At 39.1% G+C, this 27,816-nt stretch overlaps 1 protein-coding gene across 1 annotated transcript; it reads right to left on the reverse strand.

Moving 5' to 3' along the window:
- Positions 1-5,102: 5,102 nt before the first annotated feature.
- COCH (cochlin) lies at positions 5,103-27,330 on the reverse strand. The gene is made up of 11 exons (XM_071557994.1): positions 27,090-27,330; positions 26,965-27,009; positions 21,219-21,375; positions 14,863-14,996; positions 13,648-13,713; positions 13,367-13,411; positions 13,133-13,280; positions 11,357-11,460; positions 9,872-10,098; positions 7,577-8,093; positions 5,103-6,942 (listed from the first exon to the last, which is right to left on the reverse strand). Exons 1-11 carry the CDS (start codon positions 27,109-27,111, stop codon positions 6,767-6,769), a joined length of 1,641 nt encoding a protein of 546 aa, XP_071414095.1. The 5' UTR covers positions 27,112-27,330; the 3' UTR covers positions 5,103-6,766.
- Between the last annotated feature and the right edge of the window lie 486 nt (positions 27,331-27,816).

The raw sequence follows: 27,816 nt of genomic DNA on the forward strand, positions 1-27,816 counted from the left end.
CACACATGTATTTTATGTCCTGATTTTAAGAACTTTAAAAGGAAAAAAAAAGCAGGAGGCTCCAGAATTGTTTTGAAATGCTGCTTCTGAGGTGAGCGTGAAGAAGGTTTAAGTTCCATATTTAATACTTGCTCTGTTGAAACTTGGAGAATTCACACCCTTGAGTCCAATGTAGACTTATTTTTTAAATCTGTTAATGTGTTTAATAGTTCAAGCTACAAAAACTTAAAAATGCCCTAAATATGTATTACTTTGTTTTCTAATTTTAGCATAGAATCAAACTCTGAATTGATAATGTAAACCAACATGCTTTCTTTTTAGGCCTCCCTCTTACCTTATCGTATTTTAATGGCCTCCCACAAATCATCTAGATGCTCTGGAAGTCTTTTTAAGCAGGTTTTTTTCTGTTGTTTCAGGTGTCTTTCCAGTTGCTCTTTATTATCTTGAGACAGGTGGGTTTCTTGATTTTGAATTGTTTTTATCTAATGTGACCTTTTTTCTTTCCAAAGAAAAAGCTTTTAATTTGATAAGGGGTATCTTGCATCTAAGGTCTTGTGAGGTTTACAGTTCAGTCAGAATAAAGAGCTCCTGTTTCATGCAGAAGTACTATCTCCCATTTCTGAAACACATTCCAACCTGTTAGCTCTATTGGTCAAACATCCTGTGTGCAGCAGGCAGGGATGAGGGTCCTTGGTGTGCAGAGCAGACTGCTGCAGCTCAACTGTTGGGAAGTATCAGACCTTTGGGAGAAGAGTGTGGGCAGCTGCAAATGTTGGTGGCAGGAGGTTAAAAGCAGAATCTCTTAGAAGGGCCTGCAGGTGCTCTGCATGCAGTGCTCGTATGCTGAAGTGAATCATAGCACTCTTATGTGCCTGCTACTTTGGGGGGACTGGTTGGTAGCCAGAGGTTTTCCCTGGATTCTTCAGCTGGAGTTTTTTGGTGTTACTTAAAAATACTACTGCATCTTAGTAACAGCAAGTCTTAAAATACTTGCAGAACCTCATTGCTGGGGTAGAAGTTTGCAAAAGCAGGAACTGTACATTAGTTACCTGAATTTGCTGCTTTGACTATTGCCTTAATAACCAAGGTGACTGACTTTGTTACTCTTACTAAGTACAGTTTTCTCTTAAGAGGATTTAGCTAACAGTTGCTGTACAGAATTTCTTAGCAGCTGGAAATATTTTCTGCTGTTTGAGTGACCTAACACCTGGCCATTCCTGTGGTGCATATGCATTATATTCCATCAGAAACCTTTTTTTGGCAAATATTTGGGCTTGCAGAGGTAACTGATCGTGATCACTTTCTTCTAATTGTGTGTTAGTCTAGTCTCTGTTTAGGTTTGAGCACATCTGACCCTTGGGAGTAAATTCCTTGTTGATACATTTGCTACCAGCATGCTGTGCCTGACAGTTCTGTTTCTGAACTGGCTCCTACTCCTCCCCAGCATTAGTTCAACAGGACAGATTTGTGTACCTCACCTCATTTAGAATGTTTAGATGGGAGAAAGCTGGGTTTTTCCCCATTTTCCTTTTCTGAACAAGTAGCACATCATTAAAATACCCAAGGATAAGTTTCAGAGAATTTCAGAAACTATATACTTGTGAATTTGTTTTTGATTTTAAAAAGAAAATTATATAGTTTGTTTGATTTGGAACATTACAAAAAATTAAAATTAGCGCTAAGTTAGTAAGTAATTTTTGTGATTTTCCCATCTAATTTAAATTATTTTCCTAAATCTTGCCAATCTTTTTTTCAGTCTTTTGACTTGTTGTTGTCTCTAACTTGTACTCTTTGGAAGATAATTGTTTATCATATTTGTAATCTGATCACATCCACCAGGGCAAAAAAATAGTTCTTATCCCTTTGCTTACATTTTGCCGCACTCCAACTGCTGTCAAGTAGTAAAGGCACTATCTGACCTTAGCAAAGGCTGCACAAGCTTAGTTAGCAAAAACAGCAACGCAGGATTCACATGCTGGTGTCTTGGGAACTGGCCCAGTATGCAGTTCAGCTGTAGGTTCAGTTTTACCCTGAGGTTGAGGGCATATCCAAACTGACAGCACCTGGCTCCCAGGAGAGTGCCCTCAGTGGGAGGTTTGGCTTCCTGGCAGCTGGGAAGCAGCATGCTACCTGCTCCTGTGGCTGCAGTAAACAAACTGGCCAAGGCAGGGCTCTTTCCCTTCATTATCCTGGGACAGCTGAAGTTCAGCTGCTCCTGCTGGTGTTTACAGGCTCTGGTTGTGGAATGTAGAGAAAAATAGTAAGGACACAGTAATCATTTGTATGTAGATGCAGATGAATGTAAACTAATTCTAAAGTAATAAGACAATAAAGACTCTTCAGTTAATGAAAGCAGCTTATACTCAAGGACACTTCACTAACCAGACTTGATTGTTTGAAAGGAAAGAAAATTTTGATCCTAATGAGATTAAATTTAAAGTGGGCATTTGCTTCAAAGCAGAGATTAAGGCCTTGGTTTTAATCATAGACAACAAATTTTCAGGACCTATTCTTCCTTCAGCTGAAGCTAAAGGCAAAATTCTTGTTGAAGCCAAGGAGGGCAAAAGAATGTGTACTGCAGTTGATAGACATATATAACTGGAAAGTTGCTCATATTTCAATTATAAACTGTTCACTGGAAGTTTCCATATATTTGGATGACAGTTGATCACAAGCTATTCAGCCACATTCAGCTTGCGCTTCTCAAGAACACCATTTAGGTTTGCTGTCCCAGGACCAAATCAAAGCCAGTCAGTTAAGATTTTTCTTCATGGGAGCATCTACCTCCCCAGTTTCCACACTGTTTGTTTAAAATAAAAGTTGCATCACCTTTGACAGTGTGCTCAGGCCTTCTGTGTCACTTGCCTGCAACAGTGAAATTTTCTGTGATTTTTGTGGCTTTGATGCTTTCTGGAGCTGACTTCAGCCTAGTGAAAGGAAGAAAAGTGCTGACAAGATTGTGGAGCTAGGTAGTGATATTGAGAGTTGCCCCATCAGAAATAACTTACTGTGTTCTTGGTTTTAAGCCTTGTCCCCACTTCTCTTCTTCAGAACAGGGAAAGTGAAAATAAAATACCTGTATTGTATGGGGCCATATTTCATAGAAGTGAATGCTTGTGTGACAACACTAATATGAAAGGCAAATGGAAATAATTAAAAACATTTATGGGGGAATCTACTGTTCTGATGAAACTATAGTGCTTACATGCCAAAAACAACACCCCTGTTCTTTCTTCCCACTTTAAAATTGCTTTATAAGTTGTAGAGAATTACAGTTTTTGGCCTTTCATTCGAATGTTTTTTTGGCTTGTTTCTGCATATCACTTTATTGGCATCGCTTTTAAAAGACAAAGTAAATACTTTTAAAGTGACTATTTTCTCTTAGGAATGTTAGGATGGTCTTTCTTGTGGATCTTTCTTGTTCCTTGCTGGTTCAATATTAATAGTTTCACAAACAATAATAAAGGTCAGTAATTTCTGAGACCTGTTCTTGCACTCTGTTTGAGGATGGAATATAGAAGAAATTTGCTGCAGCCTTGCAGGGTGTCTGTATGAAGGACTCCTCTGCAGTTGACTGACCCCCAGTGAGTACCTGGACTGCATACCTACTTTTCTGATAAACTGCACTTGTCAGGCAAGTCTATAGCTAGAAAGAGTCATGCCATCTAGAGATGTATATACAAGGTGATTGATCATAAAGAGAGGACCTAAATGTCTAAGATTTGTGCAAGGTGCAACATTTGAGGTGGAAAATAATTTGAGAGCAGAATCAGAGACTCTGGTCTGAGTTTCCCTCCAGGACTGAGAAAGACTTACTGGCAATGACAAAGGAAGTTGTGTGCTGCTTGCAGTTATAGAACAGCCTGTGAGTGGAGAATTTACCCAGGAAACTAAGAAACAGATTTCATATCTTCCTTGGTCTTCTGGCAGTGGATACTGGAGTGTTCAAGTGTATGTCCTATCCTACGGCTGGAGGTTGTAGCCCTTCCTGAAAATTATCAGAGTACAAAAAGTAATTTTGATTTATTTAGAACAGCACATTAATAGAATGTTGCAATTTTAGGTTGCTCTGGGAGCTCCATTGTGAAGGATGTGTTTTGAACTGTGTTAACTACTATTTAAGTTCAAAACAGCTCAATGGGAGTTGCAGGAACTACTTAAACCTCTAAGATCAGAATTTCCTACTAAGTGAAGGAATCTTAATTTTTTTATGTGCAGTAGTGTGTCATCCGCAGTGGGGTTCCAAATCTGAGCTCCCCTGAGCCTTGTGAGTGCTGTTCAGAGAAAGAGCACCTTTGGGTTGGAAGAGAACTTTTAAAGATTATGTGGTCCAGCCCCTTCACAATAGTTTTCATCAGTCTCACTAGAGAACAGAATCGATCCCCTGCAGATTATATCCCCTGACAGCCATAAAGCTGCAGCAGTTTTCCCAAATGGAATTTTCATGACTGATGGTGGCTGCTTTGTACTGCTTGGTCCAGCAGTATAAAACTGAATCCTTGTCTGTGGCTTTACTTGTCTACTTAGCCAGACCAGAGTTTTAAATCGTGTTTGCTACCCTCTACCTTGCTGTTCTTCCTCCAAATTTACCTTCTACTTACAGCATAGTCTCCATCCTTTCCACCCTGCCTCTATCTCACCAGGTCTCAGTGCTTTTATCCATATCCCACCAAACCTTTTCCTAGATAGAAATTGTGCTTCCAAATGCTTGTTGACACATAAACACTGTTTTTTTAAAGAGTATTTTCTGTGTTCACTTCCTACTTGAGAGTAACAGGACTCTGTGAAGGGTGCAAGTAACATGGCATCACCATTCCTGTGAAATGGAAATATGCAGTCAGGGGTCCAAGCCTGTGTTGTTGTTTTGATGAATGACAAGAGTTAAAGCTGCCTATTTCTTTGCAATAGTAAAGACAAAGTAGGAGGGAAAATATGCTTCTATTAGCTAGCATACAGTTTCTATTCAGAAGATTTAACTAGCATTGTACCTACGATGAACAATAACTAAAACTTTGACATTGACTCATTCAAAATACGTGTATAAATAGTGCCCCTGCTATTTGAGGATGATTTGGGATTTAACATAATGCAGACAGTTAGAAAGCATCACAAATGAAGTTACTCAAGCTGCACTACATGAGGTTTGTCATGAAAAGACTATTATGGGGTACAAAAACAGCAGCAGTTCCAGTTTTCTTGCAGTATGTATTTCTATCAAAAGTTTATAAACTAAATGCATGAAATATTTGCACAAAGTTGATACAGCATATGAATTTATACAGCAAAAGCTGAATACTCTTATCTATAAACACATAACTAAATTAAGGATAACAATTACTAGAAAAATACAAGGCATCTTTGTCATTCATGTTTAAAGTAATATATAGCCAATTATAATTTATTAAAAAAATGCATAGCAAAAGCCTGATGAATACAGTCTCTTCTGTGCCACTCCTGAACTCCTAGAAATTTTACAATTAAAAGGGGGGAGAGGAAAAAGGGATAATTGCTGTCTTGTTTTCTAATACACGTTTTACTTGCAAAACCCCCTTATTTTTTAAAGACTACTTGAGGTATGTTATTCAGGAATCTGGAATAACACTGTGAATATTGCATCATTTTAACCATGTGTGTGTACAAATATATCAACATTACTAGGTATGTAAAAGACTTAAAGCCTTTTTTTTAAGAAGATTATTCTTTCATCTTCAGAAAACCTTACACATCTATGAAGATGTTTTTACTACCATTATGAGGTTGTTATTCTGTGAACTACTAAATCCCAGTTCATGTGTCTGTCTACTCTTTTCTAACCATGTAATCTGATATAAATCAGCTAGGTTTTAATGTTTGGGATACCTTTGGATTTGAATTTGAATGCTTTCAGTCCTCATTGTGTGGTCTAATTTAATCTCTTGGCCCAAAATTTCTGTCTTTAACTGTCTAGCCAATAACAACTTTTTAAATCAAGACAGTGCAAGGCAGTAGACAGGAAATATCCGGTTGTCAGTTATATTTGGAATATCACTCTTGACTTCAGTGGTGCAGGGAGCAGTAGGAGCTGCTAATATGTTAGGATCCAGATCCTCAAAGAACTACTGTGCCTTAAATACCTTTCCAAATATGTGCCAAAAGAACCAACCAAATAGAATCATGGAAATCTGTGTGCAGAAGTTAAATTACTTTTGATGTAAATTTTGCCACCCAGATGGCAGTATCATTCACAACAGCAAAACTCCAAGTAGTAAAAATAAACTGTTTAGCTTCAATCTGTCATATCTTTTCTTAAACTGCCTGGCAATAGTGGATGTTTTGCAACCAGAGCGCTGAAAGTACTTCATGTTACCAGCAGAACCCCTTGTAAAGATACAGAATAGTAAGCTACAGAAGCCTCATACAACATAGTACCTTGTCTTTATAATATTTTTAGCTCATAAGAAGATATTTAGCAAGTGGCAGAAAATCAGATCTGTATTATTTCCTCTGGATATCTGTTATCCTTAAGTGCATGATATGCATAGCTTTAAACTTTGGGATACTATTGATAATATTAGTTGTTGGCCAAATTCTGCACTTCAGTATCAAGTACAACTTCTAACAAGCTCACAAGAATCCTTGACTGATTATAGAAACAAGAAGTAGCCCTTCTTCTTCCAATGTATCATGATAGTATATATAAGAATAAAACACCTATACTTTAGAGGGACCATTTCAATTTCATGATTTTTAGTTTCAAAGTAGTAATAGTGAACACCAGATTTTTGCTTTATTGTTTAGAGTCCAAAAAATCTTTACAGATGCTTCTAATAATATCAGGAACCATCTGCTCCAATCCTGTGAACTCCCTGGTGAAGAAAGTATGAGACTCTCTTGGTTGAGAAGCCATGTCTTTCAAATCATCCAGAGGTGCCCAGGCAACCCCAACAGAGAAGACTGTTATTCCTACAAAAGGAAAAAACCCACAAACTAGTTTAGACCATTTTGCCTATAGATACAAGAAAAGCAGCCATTTCTACATTTGTTAATTATTCTGGATTGAAAAATGTGTTTCAGTATCTGCAGTCTGTCCAAGATAATTAGATATAGCCACTAAATATCAGAATTTAGAAGATTTGTCTCAGGTACAATCCTGAAGGAAATATGAGGTATTGTAAGAGCTAGTGTCTCAGTTGTTTTTGTAGTGACACACGTGAACAGAGCAGTCACAATGTCAGTCTTGAAACACAAGTGACACTGTGTAAACTTATTTTGAAAATTAATTTGGTTCCTTTGTGTATGCTTAGTGTTTTCAAGCATCTTCAGCCCAATGAGCTTTTTGGCCAAAACTGCTTATTGCTTTCCTAGGTGATGATGGAATTTCACTAATAAGATTGGATGTGTGTTGTTCCCTAAGCTGCCATAAGTGAATCTACTCATACCTGGCTCCATAATACTGGTTGTTGTGTTGTTTTCATCCTAATGGAAAACTGAATTCAAAGCAGGTATGATCCTTTGCAAACTTTTAAATCTTAACATTTGCAATAGGGCAGAAACAGGATGGATAAACTTGTGCTGCTTTTAAAAATACATAATTTACCTGCTTTTTGTGCCGCTGCAGCAGGTCCTCTAACATCATCGTAAGACTGACCATCAGTCAGAACAATGAGGAAATTTTTGTTAGGTCCATCTTTCACTGGCCCGAACACATTTCTGGTTGTGAAAGAGATGGCATCGCCAGTGGCAGTGCCGCCGCTCATGTAGCGAATGCTGCGGATGGCTGAGAGCACCTTCTCCTTAGTGATGTGGTCTGTGAAGCCAAACTCGGTGCGCTGGTCGTATGTGAACTGCACAGCTGCCACCTTGGAGCCGATGTCAGAGATCTCAAACGCCTTGGCCACGTTGCTAATGAAGTCAAGCATGAGGCGGAAGTTGCTCTCCCCGACGCTGCTGGAGCCATCAATCAGGAACGCGATGTTGATGGAATTGTAGCACGTCTTGCTACACAACATCTGCTCATGGGAACAGAGCTTTTGGACAAGAGGCTTTACGTATTTGGTAGTACCAAACCAGGTGGGCATTTGGTAAGAGAAGAAGCCATTGGTTCGACAGACAGCCTGTTAGAAAACACAAAGTCAGTGGGTGAATGCTGACAGAGCAGTTGAATGGACAATAAGCAGACACCTATAATTTTTCTTTCAAAGGCAGGTTAGTGGAGTCTTACGGTGGGAGCTTGAGGTGGCTTTTTTTCCTTGCTTGTCTTTAAAGAAATTGAGGGCAAATATCTGCAGTTGAAATCGGTGAAAGCTGTAATAAAGATTATTTTATCCAGTAATAATGCCAATCCTGTCCCCCACGCTCTGGACATTTCAAATACTTTAGCTTTATTCACAAGAACTGTAACAGCTCTGAGATTGGCTCATTTGGTTAGTGTGTGGGGCTCAGCTTCACTGAACGAAGATTTGGGAAGGGCTGTCCCCACATGGGTGTGCCTTTCCAGCCTGCGCAGTGGATTTTAGGTGAGGCTCAGCGTGCGCAGAACTGGCCTAACCGTTTAAGTCCTGAGGTTCATCTGCCACGGCCAAGCGAGCTTGGACAGTGCCAGTGAAGTCCTCAGGACTAGAACCTACAGCACCTGGCGTTTCCCAGGAGGTCTCCTATCCAAGTACTAATCCGGGGCTGACCCTGCTTAGCTTCCGAGATCTGACGGGATCGGATGTCAGGGAGGCATTTAACTGCCATTCATTTGGTTAGAGCATGGTGCTAAGCATGCCAAGGTTGCAGGTTTGACCCCTGTATGGGATGTTCACTCAGTGAATTGGATTCAGTGGTCCTCATGGGTTCTTTCCAACTCACTAATTTGTGAAATGAAAATTTTAGTCATGTTTCATGAATGTGAAGTCATGATACTGAATACCAAAGGATTGAAAGTTCTCTATTTTTGTATCATAAACACAGGCATAGAGTTGGGTAGAAACACAGCTCCAGGTCATTCAAAGTGAAGTTTCTTTTCCCATAGCTTTTATTAAGATGCATGTAAAGTACAAGGTAACTAAGAAAGGGTTAAAATTAAAATCAGCTCTCCAAGGTTTGAAAACTAATCTGGGTAAGACCAAAATGCAAAGGGAGAGGGCAGGTCTCAGCCACTAAATGGTCCTGTCTTTGTGTCTTTACAGGGACAGACAGGGATATTACAAGGTGGGGATGGTTTTAAATTAAAAAAGGAGATTCAGATTAATTAGATGTTAAGAAGAAATTCTTTACTGTGACAGTGGTGAGGCACTGGAAGAGTTTGCCCAGACTAGTTGTGGGAGTGTTCAAGACCAAGCCTGCGTCTGAATTCCTGCTCTAACTCAAACAGAACAGGATCCAAAACTCTGCACCAAAGATGAAAGTCTTGTACTTAAACTTGCTAGGATATGCTTTTCCATATATTCTGTCCTCTTTGTAGTGAAAATAAGTAAATATCTACAGAGCAGGTACAGAAAGACAGGGGTCCCTGTCTGCCATTTCAGGAGAGGGAATATATTGTATCAGCATTTCATTGCTTTGGCATATTTAACCATACCTGAGATAGAGGAATTTCCTGCCCTGAGAGTATTCATGCAATTACAAAGTCCAGGAACTACAATTTGGTCACCACTCTGAACTGGGAGTACAGTGCTACCTTTGTGTGTCCCTTTTAGCAGGGAAAAACCCTCCAGTGTTTCTTTAACCCTTCCAGTGTCATTCTTTTAAGTCACTCACAATCAGGCATGTCATTGACTGGTTTGAGAGACTATTTTTATATCTATGTAAGTTATTGTATGTACATATATTAGTTCATTAGTATTTTAGTGTAAATTCTCTAGAATTATATTCATCACTGAAAAACAAATAATGTTATTTTTCTTACTTTGTCAACAAAACCAATGTCTTGTACCATTCCCAGCTCCTCTGTTGTGGGTTTTGCTACAGTTACAATGAATACATTGACTCCAAATTCTCTGGCCACTATGCCAGCTTCTTCTAGATCATCTGAGGGCCAGCCATCCAGAAACACCACAATGATCTTGGGAATTCCTTTCCGTGCTCCATTTTCCAGAGAGAAGAATTTCTGAGCTGTGTGCTTCAAAGCCTTCCCTTGTTTTGAACAGAAAAAGAATATGAAGAAATAATGCATACGATGATGATATGTTTCGGTACCAGTTTCCTATCTGGAATTGTGCAGGATTTGTGCTATGATTACAGGTCTAACCCAGTGTAGAACTGAAATGGTGTCCTAGGAAATTTGATAACAATGAAGCTTGAGCAACTTCTAAGCTAAAAACCAACCACCCCCCAAAAAACAAAACAAAACAACAAAACCCAGAGATAAAATTAAGGAAGAATTCACTGATTTTTTTTTTTACCTTGAGTCTAGTTTTGTATCAGAAGTAGATATATTAGTGCTTGGTGAATGTACTGGAAGGAAGAAAGTTCAGGAGCTACCTAAATTTAGCTTGTGAAATACAATGTACTCAGAGCTCAGTTTCCTCATTTGGCTGGTTTTGGCTGGCATAGTTATCTTCAGAGTAGCTAGCAGGGGACTGTGTTTTGGATTTCTGTGGAAAACGGTGTTGATAATACAGGGATGTTTTTGTTATTCCTGAGCAGCTCTTGCACAGTGCCAAGGCCTTGTCTGCTGCTTGTACCACTCCACTAGAGAAGAGGTACACAAGGGGCACACAGCTGGGACAGGTGAGCCCAACTGACCACGGGGATATTCCATCCCATATGGTGACATGCTTAGCATATAAAACTGGGGAATAAAAATAAAGGGCGGGGTGGAAGAAGGCACATTCAGAGTGATGGCGAGAACTGTTACGTGTGCTGGAGCCCCGCTTTCCAAGGGATGGCTGAACACCTGCCTGCCCACGGGACATGGTGAACGGATTCCTTGTTTTGCTTTGCTTGTGTGAGTGGCTTTTGCTATTAAATTGTCTTTATCCTAGTCTATGAAATTTCTCACATTTATCCTTCCAATTCTCTCCTCCATGAAAAAACTTCATGTTTATTCTATCTCTTTAATTAGCCATCCAACAAGAAAGAAACACTAAGCCTTTTATGAATACGTCTCAAGATATCACTCTGTTACTAGTGAAAAGTGAATAACTGTTTAAACACAGAAAATGATATTTACACTCCTACTCTAATAATATGTGCATTAAGCAGCTCTTACTCCTGGAAATGAAATTTAAGATGCGGCCACATTCTAGTACAAAACATTGAATCTGTTAAAGAAAAATGTGGCACTTAAGATACTTTCTTACCTATCTGAATTATAAGAACTTCAATACACACACACATATATAAAATAAATGAAGAAATAATATCTATTTCAGTGGAAGTATGAATTCACCTGTATTCGAATTGCCTCCCCTGAACCCTAGTTCCTTTATGGCAAATAAAACTTCTTTTGCAGCAGTGAAGTTTTTCAGATAGAATTCAATTTTTGGATGTTCACTGTGGAAAAATAGAATAAAGTAATAAGGTTTGTAGTTCACTTTTCATATCGCTGTGGCATTAGCAAGCTAAGACACACTTGGAATAATTTTGCTCTTGGTAATACATATTATTCTCTGTATTTTACTTACTAAAATAGAAGTATGCTTCTTGCTTAGTAAGTCTCACAATCATTAGCAAGAGGAATTATCTAACTGAATGGGTAAATTAAGAACAGTTTGATTCTTATGCTTAACAACCAGCTGAAAACCTTAAGCTGAAAATGCATAAAGAAAAAACTCCAGACATGCTAGATGTTAAACTAAATGCATTTGTGTAATTAAAAATTGGCAGGTTTTCTACTATTTGTATGAGAGGTATTTTCTTTATAAAAAATTCCTGCAAAATGCAGTTTGAGTTACTTAATTTGAGAAGTTTTAAGCTCCTGACTCCACATAAAACATGAAAGATTTTTACTGTGCTGTTTCCAGATTTCACATTTGGTTTACAGCAGAAAACAAAAAGAAATGGTTATTTTTGCCAAGCAAAGGGAAGAATGATAAACACCTGCAAGCTGCTGCTATGAATAAATGGCTCAATTCTGCATCAGAATCACTAGAATGAACCCTTGCACCAAGGTTTTTTTTTAACTATTAAAATGTTACATTTTAACCTATGAAGATTAATTTCTAATGAAGAGTTGAATGTTCAAGGTGCTAAACTGTTTATTTCCTTCATGAATTGGTCCTCACTTTATGGTATATAAACCCAGGACAGCAAGAGTGGAGTTCATTTCCCTTGGCTTTTGATGTCTACAGTGGACAGAACCTGGATTTTTCAGAAGGGAATTGATCCCATCCTAAAAGAGGCATGCAAAGCAGTTCAGATGGGTTGTGCAACCAATGTGGCCTTTCTTTCTAGCGACTGTAACAGCAAATCTAGGTCATTAAATCAGACTCAGACATCTATCTACTCTACAGTTGTCTAAAGGCAGGGAGAGGAACAGACTTCAATGATGAAAGAAAGATGTGATAGAAAAATCTTGTGTTTATCTGGCACATGCTTCATCTTGGAATGAGTTAATTTTGATAACAAGCAAGTTCTTTGTGCTTCCTTTTTCTAGATGCCATAGCTAAAGTGGTTACACTTTGGAAAACTGCAATTGCTGAACATTAGCAAAATAAGCTGTGGCTCAAAAAAAACTACCAATGTGCTGGATGTTGCAGTGACTTTTAGACTGCACTCTGAGAACTTACATAATATAGATTCTATGAACTGTCTTTAAACAAAAAAATGACCAGTTAAAATTTGAAAATACTAGATGAAGTAATCTATAGGTTGTCAAAAGCAGTTTTTTGTTTTTTATATGTAGATGTCCATTTGTGACTCTTCTCTCTACAGTATTTAAGAAGAGCCATCTCTCTTTTGCAAGCAGCAGAGGGGCTGGGAGAAGTCCAGCTGCTCTCTCTACCCAAATATCAAATATAGACACAGATGTTCAAATTTGTCATGTCCTCTCACATGGACACCTCAGTGTAGCATAGAGCAAACTGCTACAGCTCAAAAGAGTTTGCTTTCTCTTGTTATTCATCAACCATTATTGAGTGATATTGTTCTACAAAATAGGAAGTAATATATTAACTGATTTCTCTTATCAACCACTTGGTTATATTTTGTATAGATCTGTTCTTACCTGGCCTGTACAACTCCAACGTGGGGCCCTTCTGTTCCAATTCCCAACATTACAGCTACTTTTCCAACAAAGTTTTTCTGCAAATTAAACCTGCGCTGGCCAATGTTGTAACTTCCATCAATGAGAAACGCAACATCAGCTTTACAGTCTGTGAACATCCAAAATAATTGGACTTGTTAACATCAAATAAATATTAGGATTTTGCTTTGCAAAGGTAAATCTGTGTATTCTTACCTTTGTTTCCTGCTTTTTTATCAAGAGTCTTCTTAGGTCTTTTACCTTCAGTGAAGAAAACAGCACGGATCATTTAAGAACAAGATGATTAATAGACTGAGGTAAACCAGAAAAAGCTCAGACTCCAAAAATTACAGTGCAATCTGTCTGCAGTAGGAACTGTCAATCAGTTTAATTATTAAACTTGCACTAGACTGCTTTGCTCCTTGGGGAATATTCTTTTTCAAATGGAACAGCACATCATACTACAAGATGCTTCCCTTGTTGTGGAGATCTCGTACCTGTAGAAGGACGTGCTGTCGACACTGATCGTCCGACTGCTTCAAGTGCTGTGTCCTTGGGAGCTGCTAAAATAAGAATACATTTTACAGAATGTATGTTAGTGCATTTAACTGAAATTACAAGTGCTTGAAGAATACTATATTTCCAATAACCTTTCTGTATCATCTGCCACTGGCTACTCTGGGAGCATAGACAAACCTTTGGTGTAAACCAGTACTGCACTACATGTTTTACAGGTAATTAATTTCTGCATTTGAAACAACAGCAGCTAATGAGTAATTACAGCATACTTATTTATTGAGAGATTTTGAGCCATAGTAGCCATTATTTCTAGCAGATTAAGGACTGATCTGGAGAGCTGGATTTCAGTTTCACCCTTTACCAAAAGCACCTGTGATTCGAAGTTCTTAGCTATTAACTTGCAGTGGGCGCTATAGGATTACTAGTGTCTTACAGACAGTAGGCTGAATCTTAGCTGTGTAAACAATAAGAACATGTTAGACAGATCTGTTTCACAAATTTTGAAAGAATATATCAGAGAACACATATGCTTTAATATTTTTGAAACCATAACAACATATACAACCAATATTCTTCTGCATATGATTTTATGAGGGGAGTTTAACCTCACCTGAGCAGCAAGGCATGACAACTAGTTTGCTATTGGGGACACTATCTCAACTATGTGATAAAAACTCCTGGGGAAAAAAAACCACTGTGTCACAGTGCAGCTTAATGCCCACACATATAAATTGACATCATTGATACTTTTTGGAGAACACTGCACAAGGTGTTGGAAAGGCCTGACAAGTGCTAATGCCAGCACCATTGCAGGCAGGGGAAGAGAAGGAACAAAACTATATGACTGGAAGTAGTAGGAGGACCAGACTGTACTGTCAGGATTGAAGCACTGACTTTGATCAGCTTAAACTGTCATGGAACTGTCAACTGCATGCTATCAAGTCATTATATTCTAAATAATGGATCCATTTTTATGGATCAGCTTCTGCTACAGACTACCTAGTCTGGCTGGAATAGTTCTTCTTTAGGAAGCTGTCATAAAATGAAGGTAAAATAATGAATTAGAAGTGAAAACTTTAGGTACTACACATCAGCAATCACATTTGTTTCTGCACGGAGCACTGAAGAAGTTTCCTACAGTTCTATCAATATTTCAGATACAGTTTGCAAAATAGTAAGTGTGATGCACCTACAAGTCACTGAGAAAGATGAAGCCCATCTAGAGAGCACCTGAGACTGGATCCCATTGGCATTTACAGCAGGGTAGTTTTCCTGTCCTGGTAGAGTCTGTACCCTTACAGCTCCTCCTGCATTGGTGATCACCCCCCTGAGATACAAAAAGAGTTGGTATGAATCAGACATTTTAATCACAAGAAAATGCAATACAGTTATACTGTCATTAAAATACTGTACACCAGCCTTCTGAAAAAGATGCCATATATGCAGGTAGTTGTGTTTAGGCTAAAACAAGCTGTAATTTGCTGAAAAGACTTGAAAGAAATTCATACAGACTTATTAAAAAAAAAAATCACACAGGCTTATTAAAAAAAAACCAAACAAAAAGGTCAGGAATGCCTAAAATTCTGGCAGTGTTTAGACTAATGCAGAAGGGGGATCCTAAGTGACAACCAGAACATTTCAGGTTTTTAGAGGCCAAAAGTCAAGGCTGAGCTTCTCTCAGAGGGAGTAAAAGCTTGATTCTTTGCAGTACTTGGTCAGGTACAGTGCTGTGGGAGACAAGCAGTCATTTCAAGACTATTTAACACAGCAATGTGCTCCCTTCTATTTACTTTTTACTTCTGTTTGGCTTCCTGCTTGAAAAGAGGTCCCAGCCTAATACAATTTAAAACATTGTGAAAAGTAGAATAATCAGGACCAGAGTTTAGAAAACTTTGTGTATGTTTCTGATAATATGAGCTCTGGGTATCTGTGGCAAAGGCAACCTCCACATAGACTTCTATGTGGATTGCTGTTAAAAGACATTCCTCCTTTATGGATGTGACTTGTATTTCTAAATTCAGCTGTGGTTATATATACTTAATTCTTGTAGCTTGGAAGATCATGATAACAGTTTCACACTATAGAGATATTTTCTCATCTAGGAATACTGTGTAGAGTATGTAGACAAAGGAGCTTTAGTAAAGTTACCTTGAATGAATTTAAAATCAGATTATAAAGTTGGCAAATACAATCAGCACTTTATAGTTCTTTAAAAAAAGAGTGAGAGAAAAATCAGACCAGAGCCTTTAACTGGTCTGTTTTAAATGACAGGAAAAATCGGTAAGTCAAAATTATCTTTGAGAAAAATAACATAAAAATGTATTTAGAATATTTCAGTCCAATTTTCTTCCCTAGTACCTGGTTCTCTTTGGCATTCAAGAATTCACTAGTGTTTCTGTCTCAATGGATAAGGAAAGGTGTCAGAAATAAAAACATGTGTTTCATTGGAACAGTTTCTATTTAAGTTTGTACATACAATTTTAGTGAAGCTACTCTGGGCTTACATCAACAAACCTGATGGACATCCAAGTCAGCTCCTAAGAAAAGTTTAGTACCTCTTCCCCTCTGTGGGCTTACAACTTTGAGTACTGTCTGAACTGAACTCAGGAGAACATTTCAGGCATGGTGTGATGACCAGTGTTGTCTGCATAGTTTCATTCTGTCTATTGATCTTTACATTTTAATTGCAACAATTAATAATTAAGTGTAATTAATAATTCTGGGAGGAAAATAATAATATACCTGGTCTCCCTTGAAACTGAAAGCTTCACACTGAGACTGGAGTAGATTCATTTGCTCCTTATCTATTGGTTGAAAACATTTGATTCTACATTTGAACACAAGTTGAAGTTCCATACTGCCTTCTGGAGATACAATATTTCCACATACAACAGCTCTGCTATTTTTAATGCAAGTAGGGGCTGATGTTAGATGTGAATATATAACAGTTCCATAAGCTGTAGCTTTATGGAAGTTATTCCTCTTTTCTTGCCGTTTTGTTCTGTAGGTGAGTTAACAGTTTAATCCACCTTTTACAATCTCATCAGTTTTACCTGGGTTGTTTCTTCAAGCAAGTCTACTCAAAGTGCATTATATATGCTGATGGGGAATAAACCATATATTGTCAGTCTACCTTTATATTCTGAATCAGATCGGCAACTTCCTTTCTGCAATCATTTATGAGTGACTTTAAAAGTGAGATTGATCCTGTGTAGCTCTGCAGTGGTTTTTAAAGAGTGAAGAAGTGCTTATGCACTTCCCCAGAATGACTTATGTCATTATAATTGGCTTTGATTTTGGCTGCTATGTTTTTCTGCTGTGTGATGGACTTGCATGCCATGGTGGTTTTGATTAAACTGGAACTCTGCAGATTTTCCAGGAACAGCTTACACTTCCTTACTTACTACTTTTCATGCTACTGCCAGTGCTGCTTGACAGCAACTTCATATAAAAACTGAAATCTGTTCTCTTGCCTAGATTCATTGTTAATAACAAATCACACTTTACACTTTAAACAGTACTTTTTGCTCAGTAATGGACACAAATTAAATGGAAAAGCAGATACATAAGGCAGCAATCCAGTGCCTCATTGCACAATAGCTCATGAAAGTAAGTATACTGGCCAAGGGCAGCAGAACATATAGAAAGGTCTAATGAAATACAGGAATTTCAGCCAAAACATACTTAAAAATATGAACTGAATTGAGGTAAATCACCAGATGAAATTGAAGATTTTTATGAGCCTCAGGCACCTCCTCAAAGTAAAGTGCAAGAGCTGTTTATTTGCACTCTCAGACAAAGAGATACAGGGCTTTGCTGAATTTTGAATGCATTTTCCAAGAGGTCTGCACATCAAAACTGACACCTAGAACACAGACTCTTCCAGTCATGGGAGATGAGCCTTACAGATGTAACCACAGTCAGTTTCTTCACAGGGACTTTAGTCAAGACAGCTAAAGTACCTGAATTCCCATTTTTCCTTCCTACTACCATCATCTGCAGACTCCTTCCATATAATCCACCTTTCTTCTTCACTCCAAGAAGCATCCTTCTCTTCCCCAAACTACAGTCTCCTGCTGCTGCCTGATTGCCATCAGTCACCAGTATGGAACTGCTCAGGGTTTCTTGCCAGGATCCTCTGGCCTCCTGCATTGTGTTCTTTCTGTCCTCTCTGCACTCCTATGGTTTTTGGCAGGAAAGAAGTTGAGCAGCACAGACAGGCACCATACCAAAATTTCCCAAGGGATCTACAGCTGCTCAGAAATCCCTCTGGCCAGACAACATTTTTGTCAATATTCTTCTAGCAAACACTAGGGCAGCTCAGGTGCCATTTGTGTTTATGGGCACTTTGTGACCAGCGATATCCTTAATTAGAAATGGTTTCACCCTGTGACTAGTTAGGAAAGTTATGAAAAAACTTACATGCCTATTTAACATCTAAATATTACCACATTGGGCTAGGCCTTTATTTAGTGGAATTGGCACTAGAACAGAACTATACAAGCTCAGAACCTAGTCCTTCATTTGACCTTCTTATTATTAATCCAATTAATCACTCAATGGTAGATTTAACTCAGTTTTCCATGCCTACATAGCATTGGTCTAGTAGGAGGTTCTCCATTCTTCCCTTGATGAATAAATGTTTTATTCTTCTGCCCAGAAAAAGAACAATATTAAATAAATATTCTGTTTCCTGAGAGTAGTTATACATAAGATGAGAGAAAATGCCAAATATAACAAACTAAAACAGGCAGAAAGCTTATTCATCTGCAGTACACAGAATTACTTGTAGCTGAATTCTGCTAAATTCTTTTCATGCATTGCATAGTATTTTCTTGTGTTAATAACTGCCTTATGGTAATGGGACTACTCATAGGAATAAGCGTTATTTCATTTATTTAAAATTAAGGAACCAGACTCAGTATGGACCCAGTATACTGAAGTGTATGGGGAAGAGGGGACAGACCCATTCTCCCAGAATTATTTTCAGTTTTAAAAAAACCCCAAACAATCAATAAGCTCTGCTCCCAAGACTGATGCTTCTTGAAATGGTGGGTAGTTGTCTAACTGCTTTTCTTTAGATAACAGCAGCAGCCAGTGTAGGTGGCACAGGGCTAGTACTCAACAGTACCAGAAGGTATAGAGCTCTGTTGCACTCACCATGTAAAGAAATGGAGGGTATGTCTAATTTTAAACTCAGTGTTGTTTCGCTTATTTGGAAGAAGTTTACAAAATCCTCAAAGTGCATATCTTCTTACATCACAATAGCAGCAAACTAAGGTGGCTATCTATTAGGAATATCTTCTTGATGTTACTTTCACATCAGTATGAAGTTTAGACATTGCAAGACAGAGTGATAAAGTTTTTGTTGGATATTGCAGCCTTCACTGGAATCAGATGAGAACTGAACAGCTATTGCATCTCCTCCATTCATCAACCCTTTTTGACCAGGGCCAACATTTGTGGCTGCTAACAGTTGCAGCAAAGACAACAAAACATTCTCATGTAGCAAAATCTGCTCTCAGTACGAAAGGACAACATGACTAATTGCCTTTAAGTTGGAGGGTGTCTTCAAAAAACAGCAGTTCTCCTAAACATAATTTTTCACCATTTTTCTGCCTTTTCAAAACACTTTACTACAGTCTATCATATTCAGAAGACTTGAGCTATGTTAATTTACATCCATTCTGGAAGACACGGATTAGAAGGTGAGTATATTTTACTCCTTTCACTGCTATTAGAGCTCTCCAGATATCTGCAGAGGCAGATTGCTAAAATCAGGTTTTACAAACGCCTACATATTTCACAAGTAGCACAATTTATGTTGTTTCTTACTATGCCAAATTTGGATTTTTCTGTAGTCTCATGCTTCTGGGCTGGAGAATAATAGCACACAGTTTATAAGGTATAGACTTCAGTAAAGAACTAAAAGATATATAAATGCCTACGCTTTATTATCTAGATGAAGACTATGCAAATCATTAAAAGAAAACTGTATCTTCCATTTTTTGTACCTCTTTCTTTTGTAACAGTACTCCCCAGCTGTGATGGGACCAAGTGCCAGCAGCTTCCATAGTGAGACCTCTACAGTCAGCCACGGACACCACTGGCAGGGGAGGCTCAAGAATGCTGCCTAGTTGAATTGGTTAGAAACTTCTGTGTCTTTTCAAAATGTTCAAGGCTTTAATCTCTTCAGAAAAAGGCCTTGACAGAAAGAGCTTTTTTCTCTTCAAGTAAACATATCTTTGGCAACCAGTAAAGAAATGGAATGTTAAAATAAATGGCTACATCACTAAATGCAAACATTGCCTTAGAAAAACTGACAATGGAAAGAAATCTGTTTTCCTCAGTTAAAAAAAAAAGAAACAAAAAACCAAAACCTTAATGCAAAATAAACAAAAAAGCACAACGTGCTTTTGATCCAGACATTCTTTCACAAACTTTTTTTATATACTTAAACTAGGAAAAGTGAAGAACTGAAGTTCTATTTTTTTTAAACACTCGATGCTTAAAGCACACTGAATGGAGATTTTCTTTTTTTTTTTTAAAGAAGGATGAAAAGGAAGCCTGTCTAGCAATAAAATACACATGGAGACATGTAATTATATTTGAGAAAAACTCTAAAGCTCTAAACGCAAATACACACATCCAAAGTTCTTTCTATCTCCTCCTATAGTACCTTAGCCCTTAGTCTCCTTTACAGCATTTGAGAAACTCTAGAGAGTTTCTACTCAAAGCTCCTTCTTAAATCAAATATATATATATAAAAATTGTTCATTTTAGTTTACTTTGGAGTTTAAATACTAGACAAGTAACCTGAATTTTAGAAGTCTTGCTAAAAGTTATAGAATTTTAACTGACACTTTAAATGAGACTCTGGATAGTAATTACAGCACCCTAAATATTATTTAAAGAGCTTAGGATGTTTTTGTAACATTTAAAGTGTCAAGCAATGAATAATAACTCAAACCCCCTATGACTTTCTTCCTTTATCTTCTAGTAATTTATTTTTTTGTAAAAATTTCAGTTTATAGTTGTGGGGTTTTTTAAATAAAAAAATAGTCTGATAGCTTTAGCATCACATCAATATATGCTAAAAGTGTTTGTTTCTGGAGGATTAAAAAAACCCAGAAATTGAACTTTCATTTCTTTTAAACTCTTGTTTGACTTAAGCTTTTAAGAAAGTCAGAAATCTACTTTTATTCTCCAATTAGTGACTATTTATACTGTATTCTTCCATATCTACTAATGACACATAAATCATTTTACAGTGAAAGTTCATCTGCTGCTGTGCCATTTCAGCAAAAGTTAACAAAGTGGTTTTCAAAAACACTTAAACAAAACTCAGCAAACTTGCAAACTGTCCAGACATTCTTTTTTCCTCTTTTCCTCTCTAGTTCCAATGACATTCTCATTGAGTTAATAGGATTCACAAAGTCCAGAGAGATCTTTATCATGATGGCACTAAAAGATCGAGATTTAAAAGCATTGCAAGACTATAGACTATGGAAACTCCCTTAATACAATGATTAGCAATGATTTGACTTACCTGTGTATGGCAGCTCCACAGATACTGGAGAGAGAAGCATAAATTCCATCCCCAAAGACATAAAATTGCCATAGAGGACAGTTTGCTGGGCAAAGGACATCTTCTGTCCCCTTTCTAAGGTCAAGTCCTCTTGTAAAGCACGTGATAGCAGTGGAAGCTAAAGAGAAAAGAACAACTTTTGACCTGAAAATCTAAGGGTCTGTTGTTGGGATTTCTTTTTAAAACTCTCTACAGTTTCGAAGCTTAAAGCAATGATGTCTGAATTTGAAATTAGGTACAGTGCCTGTAAAGAGGTCTTTGGAGCTTACAAATGTACAGTTATGACAAGGAAGAACAGAGTTTGAAATTATTTATGGGGAAAGAAGTGACAGAAAAAGGTGGAAAGGTTAAAAAACAAAAAACATGAGCAAAATCCCATTAAAATAACATCCAAGGAACATTACGCGAGGAAAACCATTTCACATTTGTATGTTTACTGCAGAGACAGAAGGGTGAGGGGAACACCTTCAAAGGCTGGTGGGCCACTGACAGAGGTGGCACTCTCCGCAGGAGAAATTAAGTGACTCTGACTGACATCCCCACAGTAATCTCTAACCATAAGACATCTATGAACCACTTGGGAAATTCTGAATTTTCTCTTCAGTGGCATTCATGAAGCAGGTTGACAGCAGCATTTCCCTTAGCCTCTGCAATAAATCCTATTGAGACCAGTGTAAAAAAAAAAGAAAAAAGAAAAAAGAAGAATCTCCTTGCTCCAGTAGTACAGTAGCATCTAGAACATTGATATCAATTCATTACAATGAAGTTTACATCATTATCATTATGCAAAGGACTGTCAGAATCACACAGTGAGACAAAAGTTTATTCAACTGAGGCACACACAATTTTTACATAGAACTCTGCTTTTTTTTTTTTCTTAGAACTTGCTCCTCAGGTTATCATCATTAAACTTTCACTACTCTTGCCTGTGAGCAGTGTAGGTATGCAGACACATGTTTACATAAGTATACAAATTTGATTGGCAAACAAGCTTTTCCTTTTGAAAATGTAGAGGTCTTTCATCTTGAATAGTCCTTTACTACACAAGACAGCACATTCAGCTGGTCTGGCAGCACAGCAAATTAGGGCTTTGTCTTAGATCAGTATTATAAGTCCAACCCATGACTGGCTGTTTATTCTAAACTTCCTAAGGACACATCTTCCCCTTGCTGAGTGCTAGAAGGTGCAAGAACCTTTTCTATATGCATTTGGAATATTACTTTTTCCCAATATTACATTGAAATCTGTCACAGGCTGGGCAATGTATCAGTGCATACACCATAGCATTATATCCCCAGGACAGTATGTTTCAGGGATTAGTGAGCTGTCTCTCACCTGCTTCCCTGCTCACTATTTTCACCCTTGCCCTAGGCTGTTTACTGATCTAAACACATGCTGCTTGTATTTGAAAGTATTATGAGCATACACAGTTCTTCATCAAGGGAAGGAAGGGTTCATACCTCCTGCTAATCTCACTGACTTTGGAACTGAAAAGCAGAACAGTTGCAGCCAGAGATGTGCAGGGAATCGTGCCTGTTCATTCTGGCTGCATAAACAAACACCTATGTTTATCAACCAAACACATACTTTTAGTATTAAATATATATAATGCCCATTAGGTAGTTTAAAGTAGTTTCAGTATAGCATTAATGACACCCTCCTGAAAAATCACTGCTGCTATTTATTGGCACAAAGACAGGATTTATATATGCTAAATCTGTCTATATAGTCCAGAATAAAAAAAAAAAAAAGAAAACAGTAAGCATTTATTCATTTTTCCCTTCTCAAGATAATAAAAGTTACCTATCTAACAAGAAATTGTTAAGTGATTTAATCTGATTCTCAATTATTCTAGGAAATAAAGAAATTTCTTTTAGTATTTAGTCTCACATACTCACATCCTCTCTGTGTGCAGGCTTATATATTTGCTTTAAAAACAAAAGACAGAGAATCCAAGCAGTATCACCATTATTTATACCTAGAAGCTCCATAATTTCATTGTTAAAAGTGTTATATTATTGGTGTTATGCTAGAAGAAGTTGATTTGCTTGGCAGTTTTGAGTCCTCTAATCCTTCCATTAAAGTTCTACAGGTGTTTTTGGTAATTACGGGGCATTGATCAAGTAATAGCCAAATGACAACCAGCAAGAGCACCAGAATCAAACAACACCTGTAAGGCTAAAACTCCTTTGAGGAGTCACTACAAAAAACACCATTGGTAATCTCTACTTTCACAGCTCTGATTGTGTCACGCATCCTGCAACATTTTTCCAGCCTCTAAAAGTACAAGACACCACAGGAAGTTTTAATTCCTGTCATTTCTAATGTACTATACTTGACTGAATTCCTTGGCTGGCTGCACATACAAAGACAGTAATTAGACATGTCTAGTTAACAAACTTTTATCACTTGGAGATCTGTTTTTCCCTCATCACCAAGTACTTACTAATTACCATCATGTGGAAGACTAATATTTTGCATCACACAGAAGACAAGGGGGAAAAATAATCTTTCTGTGTTTTACCTGGCAATGAAAACAGAAATCCACTGTAGACCAGCCATGAGATTTTAATGTACTGGTAACCTAAAGAGTGTCACAATCCTTGTCTATGCATGAGGGGCAGGATGTCAGGGGAACGGTGCACGTTGCTGCTGTGTGAACTGAAAAGCTGACATACAAGCTGCTAAAGCCCCTAGCTGCAGTATGTCAGTTGAATCAGCACAGAGGTAAAAACACACGCTTTGAAGCCCCTGATGCTGTTCATTAAAAAGCAACAATGTCATTTTGGGGTAATTAATTTTTATGGAGGTAGATACAGTTTTCTATAAGCTGTAACTCTAACCGAGACATATTAGAAATGTTAGGTGCAGTATCAAAATGAAAGACTTTTTTTTTTGCTACCGTAACTAAGACTTATGATATCAGCTCTGCAGTGGATTGTTTGATTGCCTGTTTGTTAATGCACCATCAACCATCCAACCCATAAAACTACAAGCATTCTATCACAAACAGGAAAATGTATTCATAAGGTCCGAATACCAGAAATTACAAAATAGTTCTTTGCTAGCTTACCTACTAATTATTCTCACAAATTTCATATATATATATATATAAAGTAACCAAGATAAAACCCATGTTTTAATTGCTGTAAGTCAAGAATGCAAGAGCAGTAGCAATGAAGGCATTTCTCTAGATATTTATGTAATACAATACTTTAAATGCAAGTATTTTTGGAAGAAGGAAATAAAACCTTGCAATTTGTGTAACTGATGTCCTTTAAAGGACTCAGTCCTAGACTCCTACCCATTCTGGACTCTGTTAAAGACTAGAGACTTATGCTCTTCAGAAGCATAATAAAATGACCACCATACAGTCCTGTCAAGACACACCCCTTTCAAGCTTTACAGAAACACACTGCATCAAGATACCCTATAAAAACAAAGTAGAGAGAAAAGAAACGCTTATTCTTCCTGCTTTTAGCCATATTTAAAGGTAGGGATGAATGTCTTCCATCATTGTTGACCTGAAAAAGGGAAAAAAAAAAAAGCAAAGACTCACTTCTCTCCTAAAACAACCTGTTTTCAACCGTTCCATCAGTTTCCATCTTTTTGGTGTCTCTTCCATGTACTCTGATGTTACCATGAGTTGCTGTTTCTTATGCCAATTTATAAAAGTTCTCATTTGATTTTTGGCAGGAGTCACTGCTTTAAATTATTCTAGAAAAATAAAATCCATAGCCAAAATCTGAGCTTTTCTAATCGTGAAGTTTCCATGCATTGCTTTGGGAAAACAGAGTTTGCACATGCAAAAGAAAATAAAATTCTTATGTACATTATTATGAAATAAATAATAGGGGTTCCTACAAGTAAGACAGCCATATAAGTTGTAAAATATTATGCTTTCTTTTCCTTTTAGTATTTGGTATTCTTTTCAAAACAAGAAGATTTTAGGTCCCTTTTTATCTTGAGGCTTCAAACATTCCTGCTTTTTCTGTCTTATGCAGGAAATACTCCCACATACCTTATATGTACCTGGAAAAAGCCAGACACACTAGCAAATGTACTCTTGTTCATATTTTGGAAATCGTATTCAAAGACATCATACTAATTCATGTAAACTTAAATACATATCCTGATCTGGACAAGGACAATGGGATTTAAGGAAATTTGGTCAGGGATATATCATTCATTTCCATCTGAGACTTGCTCTTTTCTGATCAACTTAAGGCTGTTACCATCACATGCCAACATTCACCCACCTGCACAGTCTCACCTATGGTAAGCAGAACTGTTGAACTTGACAGTATTTGAATACATTCCAGTGGGAGTATAAAGGAAGTTTTAAGAACCTCTGAGATCTTCACAAACATTATGAGCCTAAATACAGTAGATTTTTGAGGAAATTAATGTTCTTTCATTACTTTGAAGAACATTACATAAACACTTCTATAAAAGGTCCTGCAATCTTCTAGATCAACAATAAAAAATGCTGCTGAATTTAGGCTCAAAGTAATGGTAAAAAACAATATCTTACAGAAGCTGTTCACATTTTATAGTATAGTCTCATCCTGGTACCAATATTCCATTTTGACAATATACCCTTAATGCTATTTTAGCTGATTCCAGATACCTTCAGGTTACAGTGGCTTCTCTAACCCTGGAGGAAGCATCACAGAAAACTGTTCCTTTGTCTCCTGCCAGACTGTCAACACTTCATCTATAATGAACCTGTAAAATAAAAAAGGGAAAACAACTGGGGTTGGAGTAGGTTTTCTATTGCTGTGCATTTTTTTTCCATTTTAGCCATAGCACTCCTGTCATATATAGCTTTTATCAGTTTAGTCCAAAAGAATTTTCCAACTCTTTGATTGAACACAAAATGAGCAGCAAATCTTGCTTCCTAATAGCTGTGAAATCATGAACAATCATTCAGAAAAGCTTGAGGTCACTCACCTTCTGCAGGCCAGGCCTGCGTCTGGAAGCACATTCTTCTGGAGGCTCCTGTCCTCCCTTGGTGAAAGGCTCCACTGGCAGGGGCAGACAAACTGCTTGCATCCTTCTGCCACATTATTTCTTCAACTGCTTCCTATGGGTCCTGGTTCCCATGGATTGATTCTGGCTCCAGGAGAGCCTGCTCTCCAGCAGCAGGGAGGCAGTCCAATAAAGCATGGTACAACAGGCAGCCCCTGCTAGGCATCCTAAGTATGTTCTTTTGCTTTTCAGGTTGAAATAAGGGCAGGGCAGGTTTAAAATGTTTTTAATTAATTCTATGGTCTAAAATATGCCAGAAATCCTCAATCTTCCAAGCACTGTACGAGTGCCTTTATAACACACAAAACACGCTCCCACTCATTCTTGCTATCGGCACTCCCCTCAATGGGGACACCTGTCACCACGGCGCTGCTTCAGCCTGTGCCAGACAGGAATTTTCACCCTCATTTGGAAGCGTTCCCAGACATTCTCTGTGCCCCTCTGCAGCTTCCCCCAGGTCGGCTCTGCGCAAACCTGCCCGGCGGCCACGCCCCGCTCGCCAGGAGCTCCCGGCGGCGAAAGGCGGCCGAGCCGAGCCGAGCCGGGCCGGGCCGGTACCGCGGCCAAGCGCCCCCGGGAGCAGCCACCTCCCGGCGGGGCGGGCCGAGCCGAGCAGAGACGGTCCGAGGGGAAACAACGCCCACGGGACGTGGAGGGAGGAGAACGGCCAACTCACCTGAGCTGTCACTCCCGCGCACAGGGCTGGAGAGCAGGAAGGCGCCTGCGAACAGACAGGGAATGGGTTGGGGCGCTGCTCTGCGCCAGCCCCGCCGGCCCCCTGCCCCTCGCCGCGGTACCCACCGAGGAGCAGGGGGAGCCACATGGCGGCGGGGCGCGCCCGCACCGCGGGAAGCCCAGACCTGAGCTGAGCTGAACTGAGGAGAGCAGCGGAGAGCAGCGCGCCGGCCGTATCACCGCCCCGCGGGATGCCGTGCCCCGCACGCTGCCCCGCACCTCGGCCGAGCGGTACCACCGGCGGCCGCCTCGCCCGCTTTAAACCTCGGCGGGCGCATGAGCATTGGGGCGGGCGAGGGTGGTCGGGGCGGGAGGGAAGGAGGGAGCGGGCACGGGGCTGGGCAGCCCCGCCGCCGGGCCCGGCAGGTGCTGCTGACCCGCCCCCGCCGGCTCCTCCCGCCGGGAACAGCGGCCCAGCGCTTCCCAAAGCTGTCGGGTCCGGTAATTCGCCTCCCTCCCCGGTAACTCGGCCGCTCCGGACGGGCAGTGGAGGCGTGAGGACCTTCCCGTGCCCGGCGAAGCGCCTTTGCGGTTTGTCTTCCCGGCGCTGCCCTCGCACCGCTCGATATCCCCTCCTCCCACGGTTCACCAACACCTCATGTCAGGTGTCTTTAATCCAGATATCTTGGGAAATACAAGCCAGCTATCAGCTATCAACATCTGCCCCTTCCTCGAAGCTGCGCGAAGGGGCGAAGTTGTCCCCAGCCCTGCGAGGTTCCGCGAGGCGCTGCCGAGGGCGGGACGGCCGCTCCTCCCGAGCCGCGCCCGCTTCGCCCCTCTCAGCACTGCGAAG

This window comes from Pithys albifrons, chromosome 6 (genome assembly GCF_047495875.1).
Source record: "Pithys albifrons albifrons isolate INPA30051 chromosome 6, PitAlb_v1, whole genome shotgun sequence".
NCBI lineage: Eukaryota > Metazoa > Chordata > Aves > Passeriformes > Thamnophilidae > Pithys > Pithys albifrons.

Coding starts and splice junctions, on each gene's coding strand:
- COCH (XM_071557994.1), bottom strand. CDS start 27,111: ATGTGGCTCCCCCTGCTCCTCG. Junction 21,376..26,964: donor GCGCGGGAGTGACAGCTCAG/GTGAGTTGGCCG, acceptor TTTTCTCTTTAG/CTTCCACTGCTATCACGTGC. Junction 14,997..21,218: donor TGTGGAGCTGCCATACACAG/GTAAGTCAAATC, acceptor TTTGTATCTCAG/GGGGGTGATCACCAATGCAG.